The following is a 20795-nucleotide window of genomic DNA, read 5'->3' on the forward strand; positions in this document are numbered from 1 at the left end:
TACTGAGATGGTCCTTTTCTGTGCCTGCAGGATTAGTCCCTTGAGAAACACCCACCCTTCCTGGACTCCCATCTCTCCAAGGCTTTAACCAGTCAGTCCCTCCCTAACTAATCTCCTGAGCTTGTTGAAGTTGGCCTTCCTGAAGTCTAGCACTTCCGCCCTGATACTTATCTTCTCCACCTTTCTCCTGATAGTGAACCCTATCGATAGGTGGTCACTATCCCCTAGGTTACCTTGCACCTGCAGATCCCCCACCAAGTCGTCTCCTGTGGCCAGTACCAAGTCTAGTAAGGCATTTCCCCTAATGGAACACATACCTCCTGTGATAGGTGAAGGTCCTGTAAGGAGGTTAGAAACTTTTGTGAATGGGCAAACCTGGCTGCCTGCTTCTCCCAGCAGATGTCTGGGAAGTCACCCGTGACAACCAGGTACCAGGTCCTTTGAGTGCGCTGCCTCTGAGAGCTGTGTCGAGAATCCTAGGTCTAATTCATCCCCCTGGTGTGGGGGTCTGTAGTAGACCCCAACTACCAAGTCCCTTTTACCCCGACCCCCCTGATAGTACCTCAATGTGCCCTTCTTCCTGGCCCAAATTAACTCCGGAAGATATATATTGCTCCTTAACATAGAGAGCAATGCCCACCCCCCACCCCCCGGCTTTTTCCCCACTCTGTCCTGTACAGCCTATAGCCCTCAATGTCCACTGCTCAGTCATGGGTAGGATCCCAACAAGTTTCTGTTAGCCCAAGCACATTGAATTCTTTATTTGCAAGCAGGCGTGCAAGTTCCTTCTGCTTGTTCCCCATGCTCCTAGCATTAGCATAGAGGCATCTAAGCCCCTCTATAGGTGCCCTTGCTCCTTCCCCATTCTGATGCTTAGTGGGGCCCTTGGTACTTACCTGGACTGTTCCAGCACCTGGCTTGAGGTTCGTCATTCCTGGCCTCTCCTTGTTGTCAACATCCCCGTCCCCCAAGGAGCCTAGTTTAAAGCCCGGCGTAGGAGATCAGCCAACCTGTAAGAGAACAGACTCTTACCTCTTGGAGAGAGATGTAGCCCATCTCTTACGACAAGGTCTTATCCTGGAAGTGCAGGTTGTGGTCAAGGAATCCAAACCCCACATGATGGCACCAGTTCTGAAGCTGTAAGTTGACCTCTCTAACACAATTGCTGTGGTGCTGTTCTCGACTGCTGACTAGTAGGATGGATGAGAAGACCACCTGTACCCCTGATCCTCTAAGCCTGGTTCCTAGCACCATGTAGTCACTCATGACCCCACCTGGACTACTCTGGGCTGTATCATTCATTCATAATGAGGACCATGAGATAGTAGTTGGAGGGCCTAATCAGGTCTGGAATCCTTGTTGTGATGTCTCAAATCCAGTCTCCAGGCAGGCACCATACCTCCCGCACCATGGGATCCAGGTGGCAGATGGCTCCCTCCGTTCCTCTCAGGAGGGAGTCACCCACCACGATGACCCAACATCATGGTTCAATCTCCAGCTGCATGGTTCAATCTTAGCTTGCTGGGTGGTGGCTGTGGGAGTGGCCTCCACTGCTGCACTCTCTGCCAGTGATGCCAGGGCCTCATATCTGTTCTCCAGCTGCACTGAGGGAGTCACCCTTATGACGTCTAGTCCCCGAGGTGACTGTCTGTCATCCGGCCATGTCGACTCCCTCCTGTGCCTCCTTCTCTCCAGGCATGTGAACCTCCAGAGAATGGAAGTACCCATCAATCTCCTCCTCCATCACCCTGATACCCCTCAGCCTGCTCACCTCTGCATGGAGTTTCCTCACCTGCCCCTCCAGGGCCTCAATCTGGGCACATGTGGGACAGGTGAGGGGAGTCCCGGCCCTCCCACTAGCCCTGGGCCCTTGAGGGCCCTCCAGGCAACCCCTGCAGACAGGGGGCCCGGGTGCCACTGACCCACCCAATGGCTCCGTCTGAGTGGAGGCCTCAGTGAAGCCCTGGGTGGGAAGCAGCATTGGGGCAGGGTCCCTGGCTGCACTCCGAGTCACCACCCCCACTAAAGACCCTCATGTGCACTCACCTGATGACTCTGACAACTCTATCCAAAGCCGCTGACTCCGAAGCATGGAGTCTCAGGCCTCTCCTGCTCTCCCTCCTGTGTGAACTCCTGTACAAACTTCAGTGTGCCCTTGAAGAGTGTGCCTGTTTGCCTGGCCTGTTCATCCAGCTCGGGAGCTCAGCTCCTGCCCAGCACATCTAAGTAGGAATGGGAGGGGAGGAAAACCCCTTCCCAGTTCCCTACAGCTGGCCCAGCTTGGCTCTCCCTTCCCTCTCCCTGCCCAGCTTACCTTTTTGCTGCTGCTGGCTCCTCACTCCTTGCTGCTCCGCTTGGTGGGATTGGTGGAGCCAAGGGCACACGCGCAAGTGAAGTATCTGGGAATGGTTCTAGGGTAGCACGGACAAAGTCCAGATGCACAGTGAGTGGAAATAATCAGAAATTGCCAGGCCCTGATACTCACTGGCTGAGAGCCCTTTGGGGTACCTTAAATTTTTCTTGGGACTTTACTGAAATGTTTGCTGAAAAGTCCCAGCCTTTGTGGAAACTATAAAAGAAAAAGCATCAGTGGAAACAGGGCCCAGAACAAACAGAAGCCCTGAAAATCCTTAAGGATGACTTGGGTCAGGGTCCTGCTTTGGCTTACCCTCACATGGGAAGTCCTTTTGTTATTCAGTTGGCTACTGGAGAAGCTGCCAATGGGGGCTACTCTATTTCAAAAACCAGAAGGAAAATTAAGGGTGATTGCTTTTGCATCCAAGACTTCCAGCTCTCCTGAGCAGAATTTCACCCCTTATAAGAAAGAATGCCTGGCATTGATTTGGGCAGTGCAACATTAGGAATATATCACTGGAAGGAGTCAAATTGTAGTTCAAACTACTCATTCCCCTTAAAATATATTGTATGTGTAAAACTTCAGAATGGGATAATTTTGAGTCCTAAATTTATCCAATGGATGTTAGCCTTGATAAATAAAGGCATTACAATTAAAAAGGAAAATGGAAAAAGGGTTAGCTCCATCCCCTTATAGTGGAAGGAGAGGGGCATGAATATCCATTATCAGAATACCAACATATTGAATGGTTACTAAAGTGGGGTAAACCTTTTCAGGAAGTGGACTTAGGAAAACACAGGTGAAGTTTGTAGATGGGTCCAGCTACTATCAGAAGGGAAAAGCAAAAACAGGTTTTGGGGCAGTCCAAGTAATGATGGCCAAGAAATTGTGGAAACTGTTCATCCCCATTCAGCTGCTGTTCTGAAGGTTTTGCAACAAGAAGAATTAGATCAAGATGTAGCTATTTTTATTGATTCTGACTGGGTTACTACAGCTATGGTAACTTGGGTGCTCATTTCAGTAGCACATAATTTTTCTACTGGGGATTGAAGGTCAGTTGTCCATACTGATAAGAGGCAAGAAATATATGGCTTAATAAAACAAAGGACTGGGCAAACCTGAGTGACATATGAGCGGGGAGTCTCCAGAAGGTTACTGGAACAATAAAGCTGATGGCTTGGCTAAGCATGTGGCCTTATTAACTTTATCAGAGGAAGAACAGATTAGTGTAGTCATTACTCAAGTCCAAGCAAAGGAACCCAATTTAACCCTTGCTTTGGCAACCCTCCAGGAGGGGGCTGAAGAAATTCAAAACCTAAGGGATTTAGGTCAGGACAAAAGAGAAAAATATATTATATTTGAACATGGGGAAGTAATTTGTGCACAACACAAGGAGAACAAAGAATGGAAGTGGGTGATTCCAAAAACTGTTAGAATAGATTTAATTCAATTTGCACTTGAAGAGCATCATCTGGGATATAAAAACAACTTAAATAAAATTAAAGAAATGGCATGGTAAGTGCAAAGTTGGTGTAATAACTGCTTGCCATGTGCTTTGTTAAATGCAGACTCCCAAATTCAAAAGGGCCCTACCACACATTAATGAACTGAGGGGCCTTGGGCTAAGATTCAGATTGATTATATTGGGCCTTTGCCATAATGGGTAGGGGGAACAAGTACAGGAAACCCTCTCTATTCACTGGTTCAGCATTCGCAGTTTCAAATATTCGCAAATGCCGAATCCACATCTTAAATACACTTAAAGGAGCTCCTCGGGAGCCTCGCACTTGCTGCTGCTGGGCTCCTGCTGCTGCCGCTGTGCTCCCACCACCACCAGCACAGCCATGCCCCACACTCCCATCTGCCAGGGGCACCATGTTCATGAACGCAGATGGTGTTCATGAATGCAGTGCCTTATTCGTGGATTATGCCATTTGTGGGGAATACGAGAACATATCCCCCATGAATGGTGAGGGTCTCCTGTATTGCATTGTTTTTACTGAGCCATTCACGAAATGGATGGAAGCAATTCCAACCAAAACTGATACTGCACAGGTTATGGCTATTCAATTGTTTAATATACTTTTCTCCCAATGAGGACTCCCTAAGAAATTGGTTCAGATCAGTGTTCCCATTTTATGGGAAAAGTTATGCAAGAACTTTGTAAAATATTAGGAATTAAACAAAGACTTCATGTTTCTGGATATCCTCAGTCCTCACGACAGGCTGAGTGGTCCAGTCAGACTCTAAAGGATTCTTTTCATAAGGTTGTTAAGGCCTCAGATAAGGATTGGGATCAAAAGCTTCCCATTATCTTGATGGCCCTAAGGAGTACAAAAACCTCACATAGGTATACACCCTTTGAGGTGTTGACTGGAAGTAAAAATGTGTACCCTAGAACAATGGTGGTTTGGCCTTGACCTGTCTGGGGGATTGGAGTTGAACTCAGTCACAGATCAATGGGCTTTAAAATTAACGCAACAATTACATGATATCCACCGAGCTGTTGCTATTCAATTAAGGCAAAACATTTATGAAATGGACAAACAATTAGGCTGAGTTAGAAATCCTATAGAACAGAATATTGGAGACAAAGTCATGTATTGGTGTTTTTCGGAACAAGATCATGTATTAATTGCAAAATGGGAGTGTCTGGTATATATTGTTAATAAGGCCAGTCCTACAGTTTATCAATTGGAAATTCTAAAAAAGAGTACTGGAGAAGTATGGAAAAAGTGGTTTCATTCCTTCCAGTTAAAGGCCTGGAAGGGTGACTAATCAGTGTTGTATTTCCTGTAAGAATTTTTAGGAAAATGAGCACCCATTGTAGAAGTTTATGGGAACTAATGTCCACAACTCCGCAAGTTACTTCAGCACTTTGAAGTTTTGGGACACACCTTGGAGCTGACTACATACAAATTTACCTGATCGTGTAGCATGAAAATTAGCATTGAGTTTGCTTGCTCAAGAAGACAGGTTAACCATTTGTTGGAACCATGATATCAGATGTGGGAGTCAGGAGCCCCTGGGCAAGACCTCATGGCCTGATCAACCAGTGAAGTCGCAGTTGCTATATCTTGGAGTGGTGACCATCTGCTTTGGCTAGATACAGTTCTAAAATTATAACTGCTGAGAATGCTTTATTTTTAATTTAGAGTTATATCTGATAGGGTTCAATAAACTTGCTTATAGCTAAGGACAACAGTGTCTTAGTCTCCATACCTGGTACAAGACCCATAGTAGGGTCATTGGACACAACAACACACTGACCTGGGAATCCAAAGGGCTCACTCCTCAGAGGACATCTGACCAGGAGCCAGGCTCAGTCATCACTGAGAGTCCTCCCCTGTCTAGGCTTTTATACCAATCTAGAAGCATGGCATTGGCTGCAGGTATGCCAGGGCAGGGCCAACCCAGCCCATCCTAGCAGCTCTCTTTAACTCCTTCCTCACAGGGCCTAGTCAGTCCACACCATCACCAGGAGTCACTTAGCCCACCACTGAATGCAACCCAAAGAATTTAGCTCAGAAAGGAATGCAGGATTGAGATTATGTTTTTATTTTCCAAATTTATTGTATCAAATTTAAACAAATTATAAATCTTCGTAAAAATGCACCAGCAGAATCTAAATGTCAGCGTTTTTGCCATTCTAATTCACCAAAAACATGAAACAAAACTTTTCTGTTACAATGCCATCTCCAGCGTGTGACTTGTTCATTTTTTCAAAGACCTGCTGGCTCTTTAAAAGTTGTCACGTTTGGGTCCTGTAGAATAGAAATATGGAAATATTAAGAGACAAAATTCAGAGAAACCTGCATTGTTATTGATCTTTCTGTTTTGAAGTGCCTCAGGCAAGGTAATGGCCCCATATAAGGCTGTAGGCAAGATTTTCTCTGTTTCAGAGTTAGTTCTGCTGCTGCTTGTGTGCATTAAACAGTACTTTTTTCTATGAGCTGTCCCATTGATTTCAATAGGCTAGCATCTGCCATCTCTATACTGAGCAGTATTTCATTTATTTGGTAATTCTACTGATTTCTATGTAGTGTTTGCAAAAGAAGGTACAGCTCAATATAAGGTTAGCAGAGTTTGGTCCTTAGTGCATCACAGTGCGCAAGTATGCTGAAAGTCCAGTTGCCTAAATCTCTGGTCTCCACTGTTTGGTTGCAGTATGAAGGTGTCCTTCTCAGGGCCCAGAAAGGCTATGTTGTAGAGTATACAGTATATAAATTTTGCCCTGGTCTAAGTTTGACAAGCTCACTCACTCTAAGTAGTAACTTATGAGAAAAGGCTACTGAAATCAGTGGGTCAGCTTGCTAAGGAGAGTATTACTTTCCTTAAGAATGGCAAACATCTGTTTCTTTGTTGAGGAATGTTTTTGTATTGATATTAACATGTCACACTGACATTACCATATAAACTCTGAATTCCTTGTTTGTCATCATATGAAAGGCTGAAGGCTTCTGGGTTTATAAAAGAGTATGTAGGGAACATGAGAGCACCCCGAACATTTGTATGACCCAGTCCCAAAGAATGACCAAACTCATGAGCAGCAACAAGGAACAAATTCACTCCTACAATATAAAGAAAAAGAAAAAAAAAACATGTTAAACACATGATAGATTATTTTCAGCATACAACCAAACTAAACATCAGAGGCAGGATGAATTTGCATCCTTCTTATCTCTAGGATAAAGTCCTGTGGAATTTCACATTTGTTTAATTTAACTTTTATTTCACTTCCACTTAATTTTTTAGTAAATTCTCCTATTTATTGTGTCCACATATTTTAGTAAGAATATTGCAGAACCCAGGCATAGGAGCTAGGACACAAGAAGTCTATCCCCAGCCTGCTCCCCTTGGGCATGTCCAGATGAGCTAGCATGTACAGTTTGTGGCACCTCAAAGCTGTCTGAGATGCCGCAAACTGCATGAAGCACACATGCAACTGTTTGCTGCACTGCTAATTTGCAGCATGGTGCCAAAATTTGACACCAGGAGATCCTAGTGTCAAAAAAAAACCATCGTTAACAAAAACTGCATGGCACATGGGGCAGCAGCATGCGCTGCCAAAAACAGAGCCTGGCTTACCAGAACCACACTCTGGCTGCTGGCCAGGCCCTATGTGGCCAGATCAGTAATGCTGCTGCCCCAGAAGGCCTCCAGGACTCCAGTAAGGCTGCTGAGGCCAGGTGCTGGCCTCAGCCTTCCCTACCTCACCTGGGTCAATTTGCTGCGTACTGGATTGCATGTGCATGGGCGTGCCCAAGGACAAAAAGCAGTGGCCCAAATATGTGTCTCTGCTATTTGTGCCATGGAAAATGCAGACCCCTGAACATGTGCACTAATCTGGACACACCCCTTTTGTCTATGGGTGAACCATTCAAATCTTTCTGGATCTCTTCTACAAAATGAAAACAAGATTACTTGCTTAGCCCCCTGTTACAAAAGGTTTCTTGGGGTCAGTCTGTCATTGGCCCGCCCACCTGTTTCTAGGCCAACCATCTGCCTCCTCGCCTGCCACACCTTAATGATACATAATTTTGATGTTAGTTAGGCGGGAGCCTGCCCATTCTTGCCCCAATGCCAGGGAGCATATCTGCTGCTTTGTTCCTCCCTACACCTCAGCCTAAGCCTCACAGATGGCATCCACAGTTCTTAATGTCAATGGCCCCACACTGGGCCCCAGAATCCTCCAGTCCAGACCCCAACTGGATCCCTCCAATCAGGCCGCCTACTCCGCCCTCATTCTGGGCTGCCTAGCTCCCTGACCTCTTCTCCCTCTCGGGCATGGCCCACCCCCAGGACCTTTAGCCACACAGGCCCTGGCCTCACCTCCAAGGCCAGTTGGAACCCCAGGCCCTTAGCTCTGGGCATCCCTCATGGTGGGCCCCTGACCTTTTTGACCCTTCTGGTTCTGGCCCCAGCATTGACCAGTTGAGGGTGTTTCAAGTCAGGCTTCTGAGCCTCTAGCCCACTTTCTAACCTGTGTCCACTTTCTTGGCCCTACTATGGGGTAACCCACCTGGTGTGGGAACTGGGGTTATTAAGGCACCCCAACCTGCCTTTCACTAGGGTGGTAATTGGCCTGGTATTTTCTGGGGGCTCCTACAGCACTAGGTGCCCCACCAGGCCACCCATCCCTGGTAGGGTGCAGTTTTAGGTTGTGCCCAGGACCAGGAGTCTCCAAACCATCCCCTTAAGCTCCTGCCCTTACCTCCAACATGTTGCATACAGCCTCACAGCCAGGCACTGTTTCTGCCTGGTCTGCCGGCAGTAAACTGCTCTGTTTATATGGGCAGCCAGAGTTCTAAAATGGCTGCCATAATCAAGCACCTGCTGGCTGTTTGGCTCAACCTTTAAAGTGGCAGGCACCAACAGTGCCCTGTCACACCTTTGAAAAGTGCTTTGAGCTTCTTGAAACCCAGGCATGGTATGCCTGCTAAGGTAGGTAGGTAGAGACACATGTGGATATTCCAGTTACAGAAACATACACCTCCATGGTGGGGGGCATGGCCTACTTCCTTGGATCTCTTAAGCATATTTTAATAACGTTGCAGCAGCAGGACATTGACTCCTGTGGTCCCCCTGCTTTACCTGTGGCAGTTTAGGGTGGTATGCTTTGTGGTTGTGGTAAACTTGATTGTGTAGTTTTACCATTAAGTTAAACAATAGAGTTGTATAAGGTGGTTTGGATAGGGATGAACCTGCCTTTACCAAGAGGTTGAACTAGAAGACCTTCAAAGCTCCCTTCTGCTTTTCTAGGGTCCTATGAAAATGCAGGCATAGTTGTTGAAAGTATTCCTAGGTCTTTCATTAAGAAGCTTGTGATTTTACCTCTATTATATTCTGACCATTGCTCATCCTCATCAAAGTGAGCATCTCCTCCTATCCCTGATCCAGGTGCAAAGGCATGAGCTAGTATTCCCCCATTTCCATCAAAGGGATTAGAATCACCATGAGCTACATTTGAAGACAAGCAAAAATAATTAGTTGTTAAAATGTTGCATTTTAAACAGTAAATTCCACACCTTGAATTTTAGTGTTTTCTTTTATTAATTGTAAAGTTATACTACATAAAAGAACCAAACACCAATCCTGGTTGGAAGACACTTATGGCTACAAAAGTCAAACCACAGGTTGAGTTCCCTGTGCAACATTGATTCAGTTTCCTTGGGCATGTCTACACATGCATTTACTCCAGCCTAGATTTACTGTGCAGTAAGCTACTGCACACTGGGTGCATCTACACATCACTGTATGGCAATGTTGCTAAAGCACCATGTTTTAGTACTTCCTTTTGGAAGTACTAAAGTGCAGTGCAGTCACTGCAGTAAGTAGAAAATTTTAGACAAAACTTTCCCAAACCACTTAGATTGAAGAAGACATATAGTCTAACCAGATTGTTCTTGCAAATGTTAGGTAAAGCATATTTAATCAAATTTATAGAAAACCAGAGGCAGCCTCACCATATCTTGCAAAACGAATCAGGATATCTGCGTCTCCTGAGAAAACTTGTTGGAACGTCAATGGAGTTACGTCACTCCAGACCTTAAAAGCCTTTTTAATTATTTCATTCACTACAAAACGGGGGAGATCAGGTGTATAATTGATAAACCTATAGGTAAGAAAAAGAAACAAAATACTGTTTTTTAAGGTATGGAAAAAATAATTTAAAAAAAATGCTGAAATAGAACAAACCTGTAAGTTAAATACGTCTTCTTCCATCTTGGATTTCCAGGAAATGTTGTGAAATCCATTACATCCGGGACACCACATCTTGGCTGATTCATCACTTCTTCTGTTTCTGAATTTAATTTTCCTGTTGCAGTCAGATGGAAAAATCTTTGCATTGTTTTAATTCTCCCTTCTAAAGTCTGGCCTCCTGCTTTATTAGAGGGTGGAAAGAACCTGTCAAGATAATTCTAGGAAAAAATTGAAAAGAAACATTTGTATGCACCTCCATTACATTGTATATGCCACATACTGAAGTTGTGCTTTTGGGTGATAGTTACACATGAAGAGTCATGTGATCAGCAAGTATAGGATCATTTCAAGTGGTGCTCGTTCCTCTCAACTCTTATTATTTGTGATATGGGTTTCAGTGGGCCAGCACTCTGCAGAATCAAGTTTTAAAATGGTAAAGAATATGCATGGAAAATAAATTGAGACCATTTGATTAAAGTACTAGAAAAAGAACTAGCTTGTAGATGTGCTCTCCAAAAAATGATATACTCCAGAAAACGATATCCAAATATAAAAGATACTCTTACCACATATGTTTTTTTCAGTTGGCATACAAACCAACAGCTAAGTATCCTAAAAGAGGAAGTGATTTCATAGATAGTACTTTTCTAATAACAAAATGAAGATGTAGAGGAAGAAAATAAAAATATTCTGAAATCATCTTGGTGTTAAAATATTCACTTATATTCTATTTTGATAATTATATGTTTAATAGATGAAGGGCTGAAATATTTCTGCAGAACATTTTATTTATTTGGGAAAAATACAGGCTAAAATTAATATTTAATATCTCCAAGATGAAATATTTTAAATATTAGTTTCTAAATAGTATTTTATATCACATTTTACCTACATTTAATTTTAGAAAGAGCCCTCCCCTCAGAATCAAAATATCTCTTTTTGTTAATGAAATATTGCTTTTGCTTCAAGATTGATTTTTTTTTCCACTGGGCACATCTACATGTGGCCATACAGCACCGTTGTTACTGCACCATCATTTAGTACTTCCTTCTGAAAGTACTAAATGACAGTGCAATAACAGCCCGTGCTAAAACATGCCAGCCATGCATGGTTATTTTTAGCTGCTATGTCACTGTAGCAGTGCGCTATAATGAAAGAGCACATTGCTACGGTAACGTAGTTGCGGCATCACAGTTTTTGCCCGTGGATGCTACAGTGACATAGCATCACATGTAGACACATCCATTTTATAGGAAAGCAAACATCATTTCAAGTTAATCCAAATAATTATTTTTTTTTAATTTCAGCTTTTTTGATCCATAAAATCACTTACGCTTGTGTCTACAGTTTTAATCTTACTTTAGATAAGTAAACTTTGGAATTCTATTCTGCTTTCTTTTATGAGATATATAGGTAATGAATACATTAATTATTACTTGTGGAGTTTTAGGAACCTGATTCTTTTTTTACACTAAAGACCCTTTATTATAATCTAGCATTAAAATTAACAGACATTTGTACCTAACTTGAAATCCTTTTATTCTACCAGATTAATATAAAAGAGCATTAATAAACCAGGCATCTATCTGTATTTCTTAGAACTGGAAATGTATAGTTTGGCATAATAAATTACTCTTATGACACTTTATAAATAGAAGATGTCATTTGCCAATATGTTCCCAGTGAATAAATTATAGACTGTTAGCAAGATATAAAGAAGCTACATTTTATTTTAAAAAATAGAAGGACTTTATAATCTTGGCCTTGGATTTATGGACTCTCCAGAGAATTTTGAGATTCCCCAAATGCAAAGCAGCATTAGTTTGACAACAGGTGTAGTAATAGGAGGAAACAGGAGAGAGTTCAAGGGAATGGTGAGTCTATTAATTAAGTATATTTTTGGTGCTTGTTTTATACCAAATAAAGCTGATATAGGTAAAATTAAAAGTTTTCTAATATTTGTCATAAATGTCTAACTCATGAATAATTATAATTTATCTTTATATCTAACTCTTATTTCACCAAGTGCTTTTAAATACCCTGCCATGCTCCATAATATATGCATATCTATCTATCTATCTATCTATCTATCTATCCAGTAATAGCTAGGCACCGCCTGTGCAAGTGGTCCTCCTGTTTACTTTTACAGGACTTCGTTGGACATTGGATTCTAAAGACTTCTAAACCAATATGATACTTATAAAGATTTGCTCCTCCTTACAGAACTGTGACACTTGGGTACAGCTATGACTAGATGAGTTCAGCCTGTTGTTATTAAAATACTATTTTAATCTTATTGAAATATTATAGATCTGTATTGGACAGAAGGCTACCTAAAATCAATTAAATTACTTTATGGATGAATTTGGCCCTTTGGTTTTAGAGACCCCATGTATTGGATTATTTGAAATTGTTCTTATAGTAGATGCTTTTTAAAGTTCCACTAAAAGAATTATCTTCTTTCTTCTTGTGCATAACAGAAATACGGGCCTGTATCTCTTTTGAAAATCTTACTTCAGCTACTTTTGAAAAATTTACCCTATCTCTACCAATTTTCGGAAACAAACCTGTAATATCTAAAGTCCTATACAAATGAAAATAAAATGAAGCCATACATTTTCTGAAAAGAAATAATGATTAGGATGTAGACTGAAAGTAAAATATTAGGATATTCAAGTTGCACTACTCAGCCCCATTTATAACATACCTTCATCTGTGATAAGGTTCTGGAGCTCCATGGTGCTGGTTTAAGTGGTATTGGAAGAACAAGGCTGCTAAGTAGAAAAAGTACAGTGCAGAGTAAAATGAATTTCATAGTGTGTTACCAAAGTATCTTTGCTAACAAAGAAATTCTTTGGCTGTTCATATCTAATGATCTTTGCTGTAGTGCTTATATAGGCCCTTATTGTTGCATGTGGTAATCATCTACATGACTCATATGTAGGTTAGCTAATTATTGTAATACTGTTATAGTGTCATTATTCTGAAATGTTAACAAAGAAATGTTAACCAAGTCTTTTTGTTGACACTTCAGGTGAGGTCATATCAACAAAGCAAGGAGCCAGCTTTGGATCTCTCTCCTTTCATGCTATGCAGGTACTAAAACCACAGGGGCACAGGGAAGTTAGCTTTCTCAACCTTGGTCAATTAATTCAGTTACTATACAATCTCATCTTATTTCAGCTTCCCCAAAGTTCCCTGTTGCTGTCAAGACACATTTCAACAGTTGTTTGGCAGATAGGTTACTTGTACTGTTTGAGACAGAGGACGTGATTAGTGGAACGTTAGTATTGTGCGACTGAAACCAGCTACACTTCATTTTACCTAAAAACATCTCTTTCAGTTTTCAGGTCCAATTCCCAATGTCAGTCATGCTAAACTACCAAAAATCCAGTGTAAATCTGCTCTAGTCAATAAGATTTTTTCAGATTTAACTGAGATGAGAATCTGGATCTTTTCTCTATGTAGAAATAGGAGATTATGGTAAATCTTGATGTCTTTTACCACAAATACAGTGGGAACTCAGGAGTTTTTCTGAAAGACTAAGGAGCCATGTTCTATCTTCATTTATATTAGTACAACCTTCTAGATCTCAATGAGCAATGAGAGCAAAATCTGGCATAAACCATATCTCTGGGGTCCTAAGCCAATGTCTAGTCTCATCAAATTCCATGGAAGTCCACTGAAAATAATTAATTTTTGTTCAACTGTCTGTATCGGGTCAAATTTTGGCTCCTAGTCTCTTTTTGGAGGCACATTTTTATAATGGTACTCCTAATCTGGTGGAAGAGGACAGATGGTTCTTTAGCTAGTGAGAACCATCTGTCCCTTTCCTCCAGATTAGGAGCAGTATCTGGTGCTCTAGCTAGTGATATGGTTCCATTGTGTTTCTAATTAGGAGTGATCATCTGCATGAAATGAAGGAAAAGGAATGTAGCGTCTGATTCAACTCCTACTGATATTAATAGAAAGACTCCCCTTGACTTCATTGGGTATTGAGTGGTGCCCCAATACAGCTGGATTATGCAGCTCTCTCCGGAACAGTTTTTCAAGGTATCTGTCTTGCTATTGATGTGGAAAATGAGTGCCAACCAAAAACTCTGCTCTGTGACAATTTGGTTAGTATGGGCCTTGCAGAGGGTACACACCCTACCCTATCTCTTTAGGTAACCCGAGTTAGATACATTCCTGAGGGAGGGGGGGAACCTGCTTACTCTGCCTACATGACTGGCATCGCATACCTGGGTGAGGGGCTTACAATCCCTATTGTTAAGCAATGCCAACCTGATTGGGAGGGGGCTAGAGACTCTGCCAGTCTGCCCAGCAACCAGTGATGCATTTCAAATTGGTTGGCTGGCAGTCAACAGGTGCTGGCTTCCATTGGACCGGTAAATGAGATCACAAGGTCTATATAAGTTAAGGTCTGCCCAGGAGGAGGGCAGCAGTAGCCATGATGAAAACTCAGAGAGAGAAGAGCTAGACCATCTGAAACTTTCTCTCTCTCTTGAAACTCATGATCAATGAACTGCCTGCCTCCAATGGGAATCCCCACCTGCCTCTGAATGATACTTGTGAGTAAGCTACCTGAGATCTAACTAGATATATAGCTTGCAGTAACTCAGATGCATGATCAAAGGCTATCCCAGCCACCCTGTTTGCTGTATGGGATTTCTCTGATACTGCTCAACCCAGTATCCTATTCCAAACCTACCCCTTGTAACCAATAAAGTTCTCCTTTGAACCTAGCATGGGAGACTTATTGGGAGTGGGTCTAGATTATGCCTTAAGGTCCCTTTGGTTTGGCTGACTAAGGGAGACTACTATTTGTACTTGTTCTTGAAGTGGGTCAAGTACTCTCAAGGACAACTAGGTCTGTGTTTCCCGGGGGACACAAAGCCAGGATCAGACCAGACCCTGGGTGGTGGCAGCCCTACCCCCAGGCTAGCGGGTGTGCTCCAGGAAGGGGGTCGGACAGACATGAGGCGCCCCCAGAGAGACATTTGCACAGTGAGGTGGGTGGCTTAGTACAGAAGCACACACTCCTGGCCTGCCGCACAGGCCCAACATGGGGGAGGACTAGGCCCAAGGGTGGGAAGAAGCCAGCCCACTGTGGCAGGGGCAGCAGCAGGCCTGGGGCCAACCTGGCAGTGTTGGGAGAACAAGAAGAACAGGAGGAGTGGGCTCGGAGCTGATGGGTCGAGGAAGGGGAGTGGGAGAGGAGTGGGTCCAGGCCCAAGGGGTCCTCTTCCCCCCACCACGTGGAGCCTGGGCCCACCCTTCCCCTTCCACCACCCCCACCACTGTAGTGTGACTGCTATTCTCCCAACCCACATTGGGCCCGCTCCTCCCCCCACCACTGCCGTGTTGTCCCTGCAGATGGCGATGATGGAAGGGTAGAGAGATGGGCCAAGACCAGAGCCATGGCCTGGCCCCCCACCTGTGGCATCCCAACCCCACCCTGCCCTAAGCTGCCACCGCCATCACCTACAAGCTCTGGTGGCCTTGCCCCCCCCTCCATCCTTGCCACCTGCAGACAGCAGGGCAGGGGGGACAAGGCCAGCAATCCTGGCCTCGCCCCCCTGTCCCATCGACTCTATTGCCCCCACCTCCAGGGAGTGGGGGGGGAGGGCAAGGCCAGCACCTCTTCCTCCCCTCTGTCCCCTGTGTCCCCACCATCATGGTAGCACTCCACTGGCTGCTAGCTCCTGTTGGAATGTTTGTTCACACTCTGATTGGCTGTTTGTCATCCAATCAGAGCATGAGTAAAGCATTATGGACAGATAGACTTAGGCTTTTATAATATTAGAATAGTGATTTTACTCCATGAAACATTATAAATATACATAGTACTGTAAAAGTATACATAAAAGATTATAGGTAGAAGATTCACATTTTGAATCATTACTTAGGTGAGTAGTTCTGTGAATAGAAACACTTATACAAGCACCTATCAAATAGTTACATTTACTGATACAAGCAACTTTGTGGTCTAGGCAAAAGAGCATATCTAAAAATAGGAACTCTTTATCTGTGATATGAACACTTCATTTCTTATTCTTGCAATACTATTAATAGTCAGTGGGATAAAAAAGTGAAGTAGAATTGAGTGATTCATTGTTGAATGCTCATTGGTCACTATGCTTTGAAATGGGGGTTGGCTTGGGATCCAACTTTTTTTCAGAAACTGTTGAGCTTCTCCTTCTGTGGGAAACTCAAGTGGCTCAAGTGTGTTTACAATACCATGGAAAAGAAATTACCAAAAATAGTCATTAAATCCTGAGAATGATTTCCTCTGACCCGCTCATGAATTGGATAACACCCTATCTCTGCTGTTACCAAACAAAGCTGTTTTGGTTTCTTGCAAAATATTTGATGCATTTTGCTGAGCTTTTTTAATATTCTTGATAACTCAGGGCATTATTAAAATATTTCTGCTGATTAAGTTTGCAAGAAAAGTTGTTTGTCAACATTTTACTTTTAAACATTTGCAATGTATTAAAGCTAATGACAATCAAGCAGAACTTGCCCTAACATCTGGACACCTATACTGTGTTTGCACTGAGTGAACTGCCACCCACCTTGCAGCCACACATAGGTGACCCACAAGTGCTGACAGTGGGGGAACACAACTCTGCACTGTCATCCCACTGCTGCCAGATGTTGAGTCCAGCTGGCTGCAGCCCCATGCCCCACCACTGGTGCAGAAATTGCACTGCTTCCACTACCACCACCACTGCCACTTCCATTGCTGCCAGGCCCTGACTCTGGCCAGGCTGCAGCTCTGTGCCCTGTGCCCCATTGTTGGTACAGAAATCTGGGGGGACATGTGCCCCTACATGCCCCACAATGTGTCACCTATACAGACACAGTTCCATACCTCTTGAGCATCACTCCTTTTATTTGTGGTTACTTAGGAACCTACTCAAATCATGACTGAGTGGATTTCATAGAAATTGCAAAATCAGGTGATCTGCTGCTGCTGACATGAAGGTGAGCAGGCAAGATGGCTACTGCCTCTGCCACTTGCCACTACCTATCAGGTGGCCTGCCCCTCTCCACCATCAGTGATCATCTTTACGTGCAGTGGTTTGCCTGGAGAAAAGATATGGAGCACTGGCAACAGAGGAGGAATGCATTCCATTGGTGAAAGAGGCCAGACAAGGAATCCCCAGGGTGGGGAGGATTGAGACCACTGCCACAAAGAGGAAGTGATGGATGGTGATGGTTGGAGACTCCCTTCTGTGGGGGATGGATGAATCCAGCTGCTGGCATGACCTGTTGTCCTGGGAGGTCTGCTGCTTGCCTGGAACCTGGATCCAAGATGTCATAGAAGGATTATCGAGACTTGTCCTACCCTCTGACTACTAACCCATGCTGCTCATCCATTTGGGCAGCAGTGATACTGCCAGGGGTGACCCTGAGCAGATCAAGAGTGACTACAGTGCTCTGGGTGCAAGGATAAAGGGGATGGGGGCATGGGTGGTGTTCTCCTTATCCTTCTGGTCAAGGGGGAAGGCCTTGGTGGGAGCGATCCTGCAGATCAATGCATAGCTGTGTAGGTGGTGTCACCAGCAGTGATTCAGCTTCCTCAACTATGGGATGTAGTTCCAAGAAGAAGGATTGCTAGCAAGAGACAGGATCCACCTAGTGAGGAGAGGCAAGAGCATCTTTACAGACAGGTTTGCTAACCTAGTAAGGAGGGCTTTAAACTGGATTCAAAGATGGGAAACAAAGCCATGTTGGTAAGTGGGGAAGCAGGGGACCTGGAGGAAGCAGAAGCAGGAGGGAGCAACAGGGGAGGTCTCATTCTTCCTGAGAAAGTAGAGCGATTGGCTAGTCACTTCAGGTGTGTGTGCATGAATGCACAGAGCCTGGGAAACAAGCAGAAAGAATTGGAAATCCTCTCAGAGTCATGGAACTATGGCATGATTGGAATAACAGAGACTTGGTGGGATAGCTCACATGACTGGAGCACTGTAATGGATGGGTACAAACTGTTCAGGAAGGACAGGCAGGGGAGGAGAGAAGGAGGAGTAGCGCTGTATGTGAAAGAGCTGTATGATTGTTCAGAGATCCAGTATGAGACTGGAGACAGGCCTGTTGAAAGTCTTTGAGTCAAGGGTAGAGAGGAGAGCAACAAGGGTGATGTTGTGGTGGGTGTCGGCTATAGACCACCACACGAGGAGGATGAGGTAAATGAGACTTTCTTTAGACAACTAGCAGAAGTTTCTAGATCACAGGCCCTGGTTCTCATGGGACACTTCAATCACTCTGACATCTCCTGGGAGGCAATACAGTAGTGCTCAGGCAATCCAGGAAGTTTTTGGATAGTGTTGGAGACAACTTCCTGTTGCAAGTGCTGGAGAAACCAACTAGGGGCCATGCTCTTCTTGACTTTGACCTATTGCTCACAAACAGGGAAGGATTGGTTTGAGTTATCCAAGTGGATGGCAAGTTGGGCAGCAGTAACTATGAGATGATTGAGTTCAGGATCCTGACAAAAGGAAGGATGGAGAGCAGCAGAGTATGGACCCTGGACTTCAGAAAAACAGATTTTGACTCCCTCAGGGAACTGATGGGCAGGATCCCTTAGAAGGCCAGTCTGAGGTGGAAGAGTGCAGGAGACCTGGCTGTATTTTAAAGAAACCTTACTGAGGGCACAGGAACAAACCATTCTGATGTACAGGAAGAACAGTAAATGTGGCAAGCAACCAGCTTGCCTTATCAGAGAATTCTTCAGTGAGCTTAAACACAAAAAGGAAGCTTACAAGGAGCGGAAGCTTGGAGAAACAACTAGGGAGGAGTATAAGAATATTGCTTGGGCATGCAGGGATGCAATCAGGAAGACCAAAGTGCAATTGGATTTGCAGCTAGCAAGGGATGTGAAGGGTAACAAGAGGGGTTTCTACAAGTATGACAGCAACAAGAGGAAGATATGGGAAAGTGTGGGTCCATTATTGAAAGGGGGAGGCAATGTAGTGATAGAGGATGCAGATAAGGCTGAAGTGCTCAGTGCCTTTTTTGCGTCAGTCTTCACAGGTAAGGTCAGTTCCCAAACTACTGACCTGGACAGCACAGTTTGGGGAGAAGGTGAGCAGCCCTCAGTGGTGAAATAACAGATCATAGACTATTTAGAAAAGCTGGACATGTACAAGTTCATGGGGCCAGATGCAATGCATCTGAGGATGCAGAGGGAGTCGGCTGATGTAATTGCAGAGCTGCTGGTCTTTATCTTTGAAAACTCGTGGTGATCAGGGGAGGTCCCAGAAGATTGGGAAAGGGCAAATATCGTGCCCATCTTTAAGAAAGGGAATAAAGAGGATCCAGGGAACTACCAACCAGTCAGCCTCACCTCAGTCCCCAGAAAATTCATGGAGCAGGTCCTCAAACAGTCCATTTCTAAGCACTTGGAGAAGAAGATGGTGATTAGGAACAGTCAGCATGGATTCATCAAGAGCTGGTCATACCTGACCAACCTAATTGCCTTCCATGATCAGATAACTGGCTCTGTGGATGTGGGGAGACCAGTGGACATAACATACCTTGACTTTAGCAAAGCTTTTGATACTGTCTCCCACAGCATTCTTTCAAGCAAGATGAGGAAAGTATGGGTTGGATGAATTGACTGTAAGATGAACAGAAAGCTGGCTGGATTTTTGGGCTCAACAGGTAGTAATCAATTGCTCAATGTCTAGTTGGCAGTTGGTATCAAGTTAAGTGCCCCAGGGGTTGGTCCTTGGGATGGTTTTATTCAATATCTTCACTAACGGTCTGTATAATGGGATGGAGTGTACCCTCAGCCAGTTCATGGATGAAGCCACGGTGGGGGGTGTACTAGATACACTGGAGGGTAGGGCTAGGATTCAGAGTGACCTAGACAAATTGGAGGATTGGTCCAAAAGAAATCTCATGAGGTTCAACAAGGACAAGTGCAAAGTCCTGTATTTAGGACGGAAGAATCTCATGCACAGGTACAGCCTGGGGACTGACTGGCTATGCAGAAGCTCTGCAAAAAAGGACCTGGGAGTAACAGTGGGCAATAAGATGGATATGAATCAACAGCGTGCCCTTGTTGCCAAGAAGGCTAACAGCATACTGGGCTGCATTAGTAGGAGTGTTGCCAGCGGATCAAGGGAAGTCATTATTCTGCTGTATTCTGTACTGGTGAGACCACATCTGGAGTGTGTGCGGGCCGGGAGCGGTCTGAGGCCCTCGGGGGCACGCGGTGGGCTGTGGCCAGCAGCCCTGGCACGCGGGTCAGGGAATGCAGGCCGGTGGACTAGAATTAGGCACGGACGCGTAGCGGTTGATTAACGATTATTTTACTTACACCGTAGATGGTCGCGGTGCAGGCAGGAAAAACTTGCTTGCGTTGCAGTTACAGACAGACACGTGGAGTTTGCTAGGCTCCACAACACGAACTCGAACAAGACCCGCAGAAAACTCGAGCCTCTTGAAATAACTCGGACAGAGCTCTGGATACACACACACACGAAGCTTGCTAGGCTCCGTGGAACAAGCGCACAGGGAAGGGGTTTGTCGAGGGATCGCGCTCGGCGACGGGGAGAGGCCAGAGGTTGATCAGACCCCTATAGACTTCTTAAGGCACACGCTGGGTCTGTTAGGCTCCACAGCGCTTAGAGTTCTTCACAAGACGTGAAGTCCTCCTCCTCCACGAGATGGTTGTGGAGTCCTCCAACTTGGGCGGAAACCGCTCAAGCCTCTTATACGGCTA

The 20795-nt window shown here is 44.5% G+C and overlaps 1 protein-coding gene across 1 annotated transcript; it reads right to left on the bottom strand.

Moving 5' to 3' along the window:
• Positions 1 to 5893: 5893 nt before the first annotated feature.
• MMP7 (matrix metallopeptidase 7) lies at positions 5894 to 12913 on the bottom strand. Its single transcript, XM_006032931.3, has 6 exons — positions 12768 to 12913; positions 10055 to 10278; positions 9823 to 9971; positions 9191 to 9316; positions 6766 to 6927; positions 5894 to 6120 (listed from the first exon to the last, which is right to left on the bottom strand). The coding sequence occupies exons 1-6, from the start codon at positions 12873 to 12875 to the stop codon at positions 6098 to 6100; spliced, it is 792 nt and encodes a 263-aa protein (XP_006032993.1). The 5' UTR covers positions 12876 to 12913; the 3' UTR covers positions 5894 to 6097.
• Positions 12914 to 20795: the final 7882 nt, after the last annotated feature.

The sequence above is a fragment of the Alligator sinensis genome, unplaced genomic scaffold, assembly GCF_000455745.1.
Source record: "Alligator sinensis unplaced genomic scaffold, ASM45574v1 scaffold40_1, whole genome shotgun sequence".
Lineage (NCBI taxonomy): Eukaryota > Metazoa > Chordata > Crocodylia > Alligatoridae > Alligator > Alligator sinensis.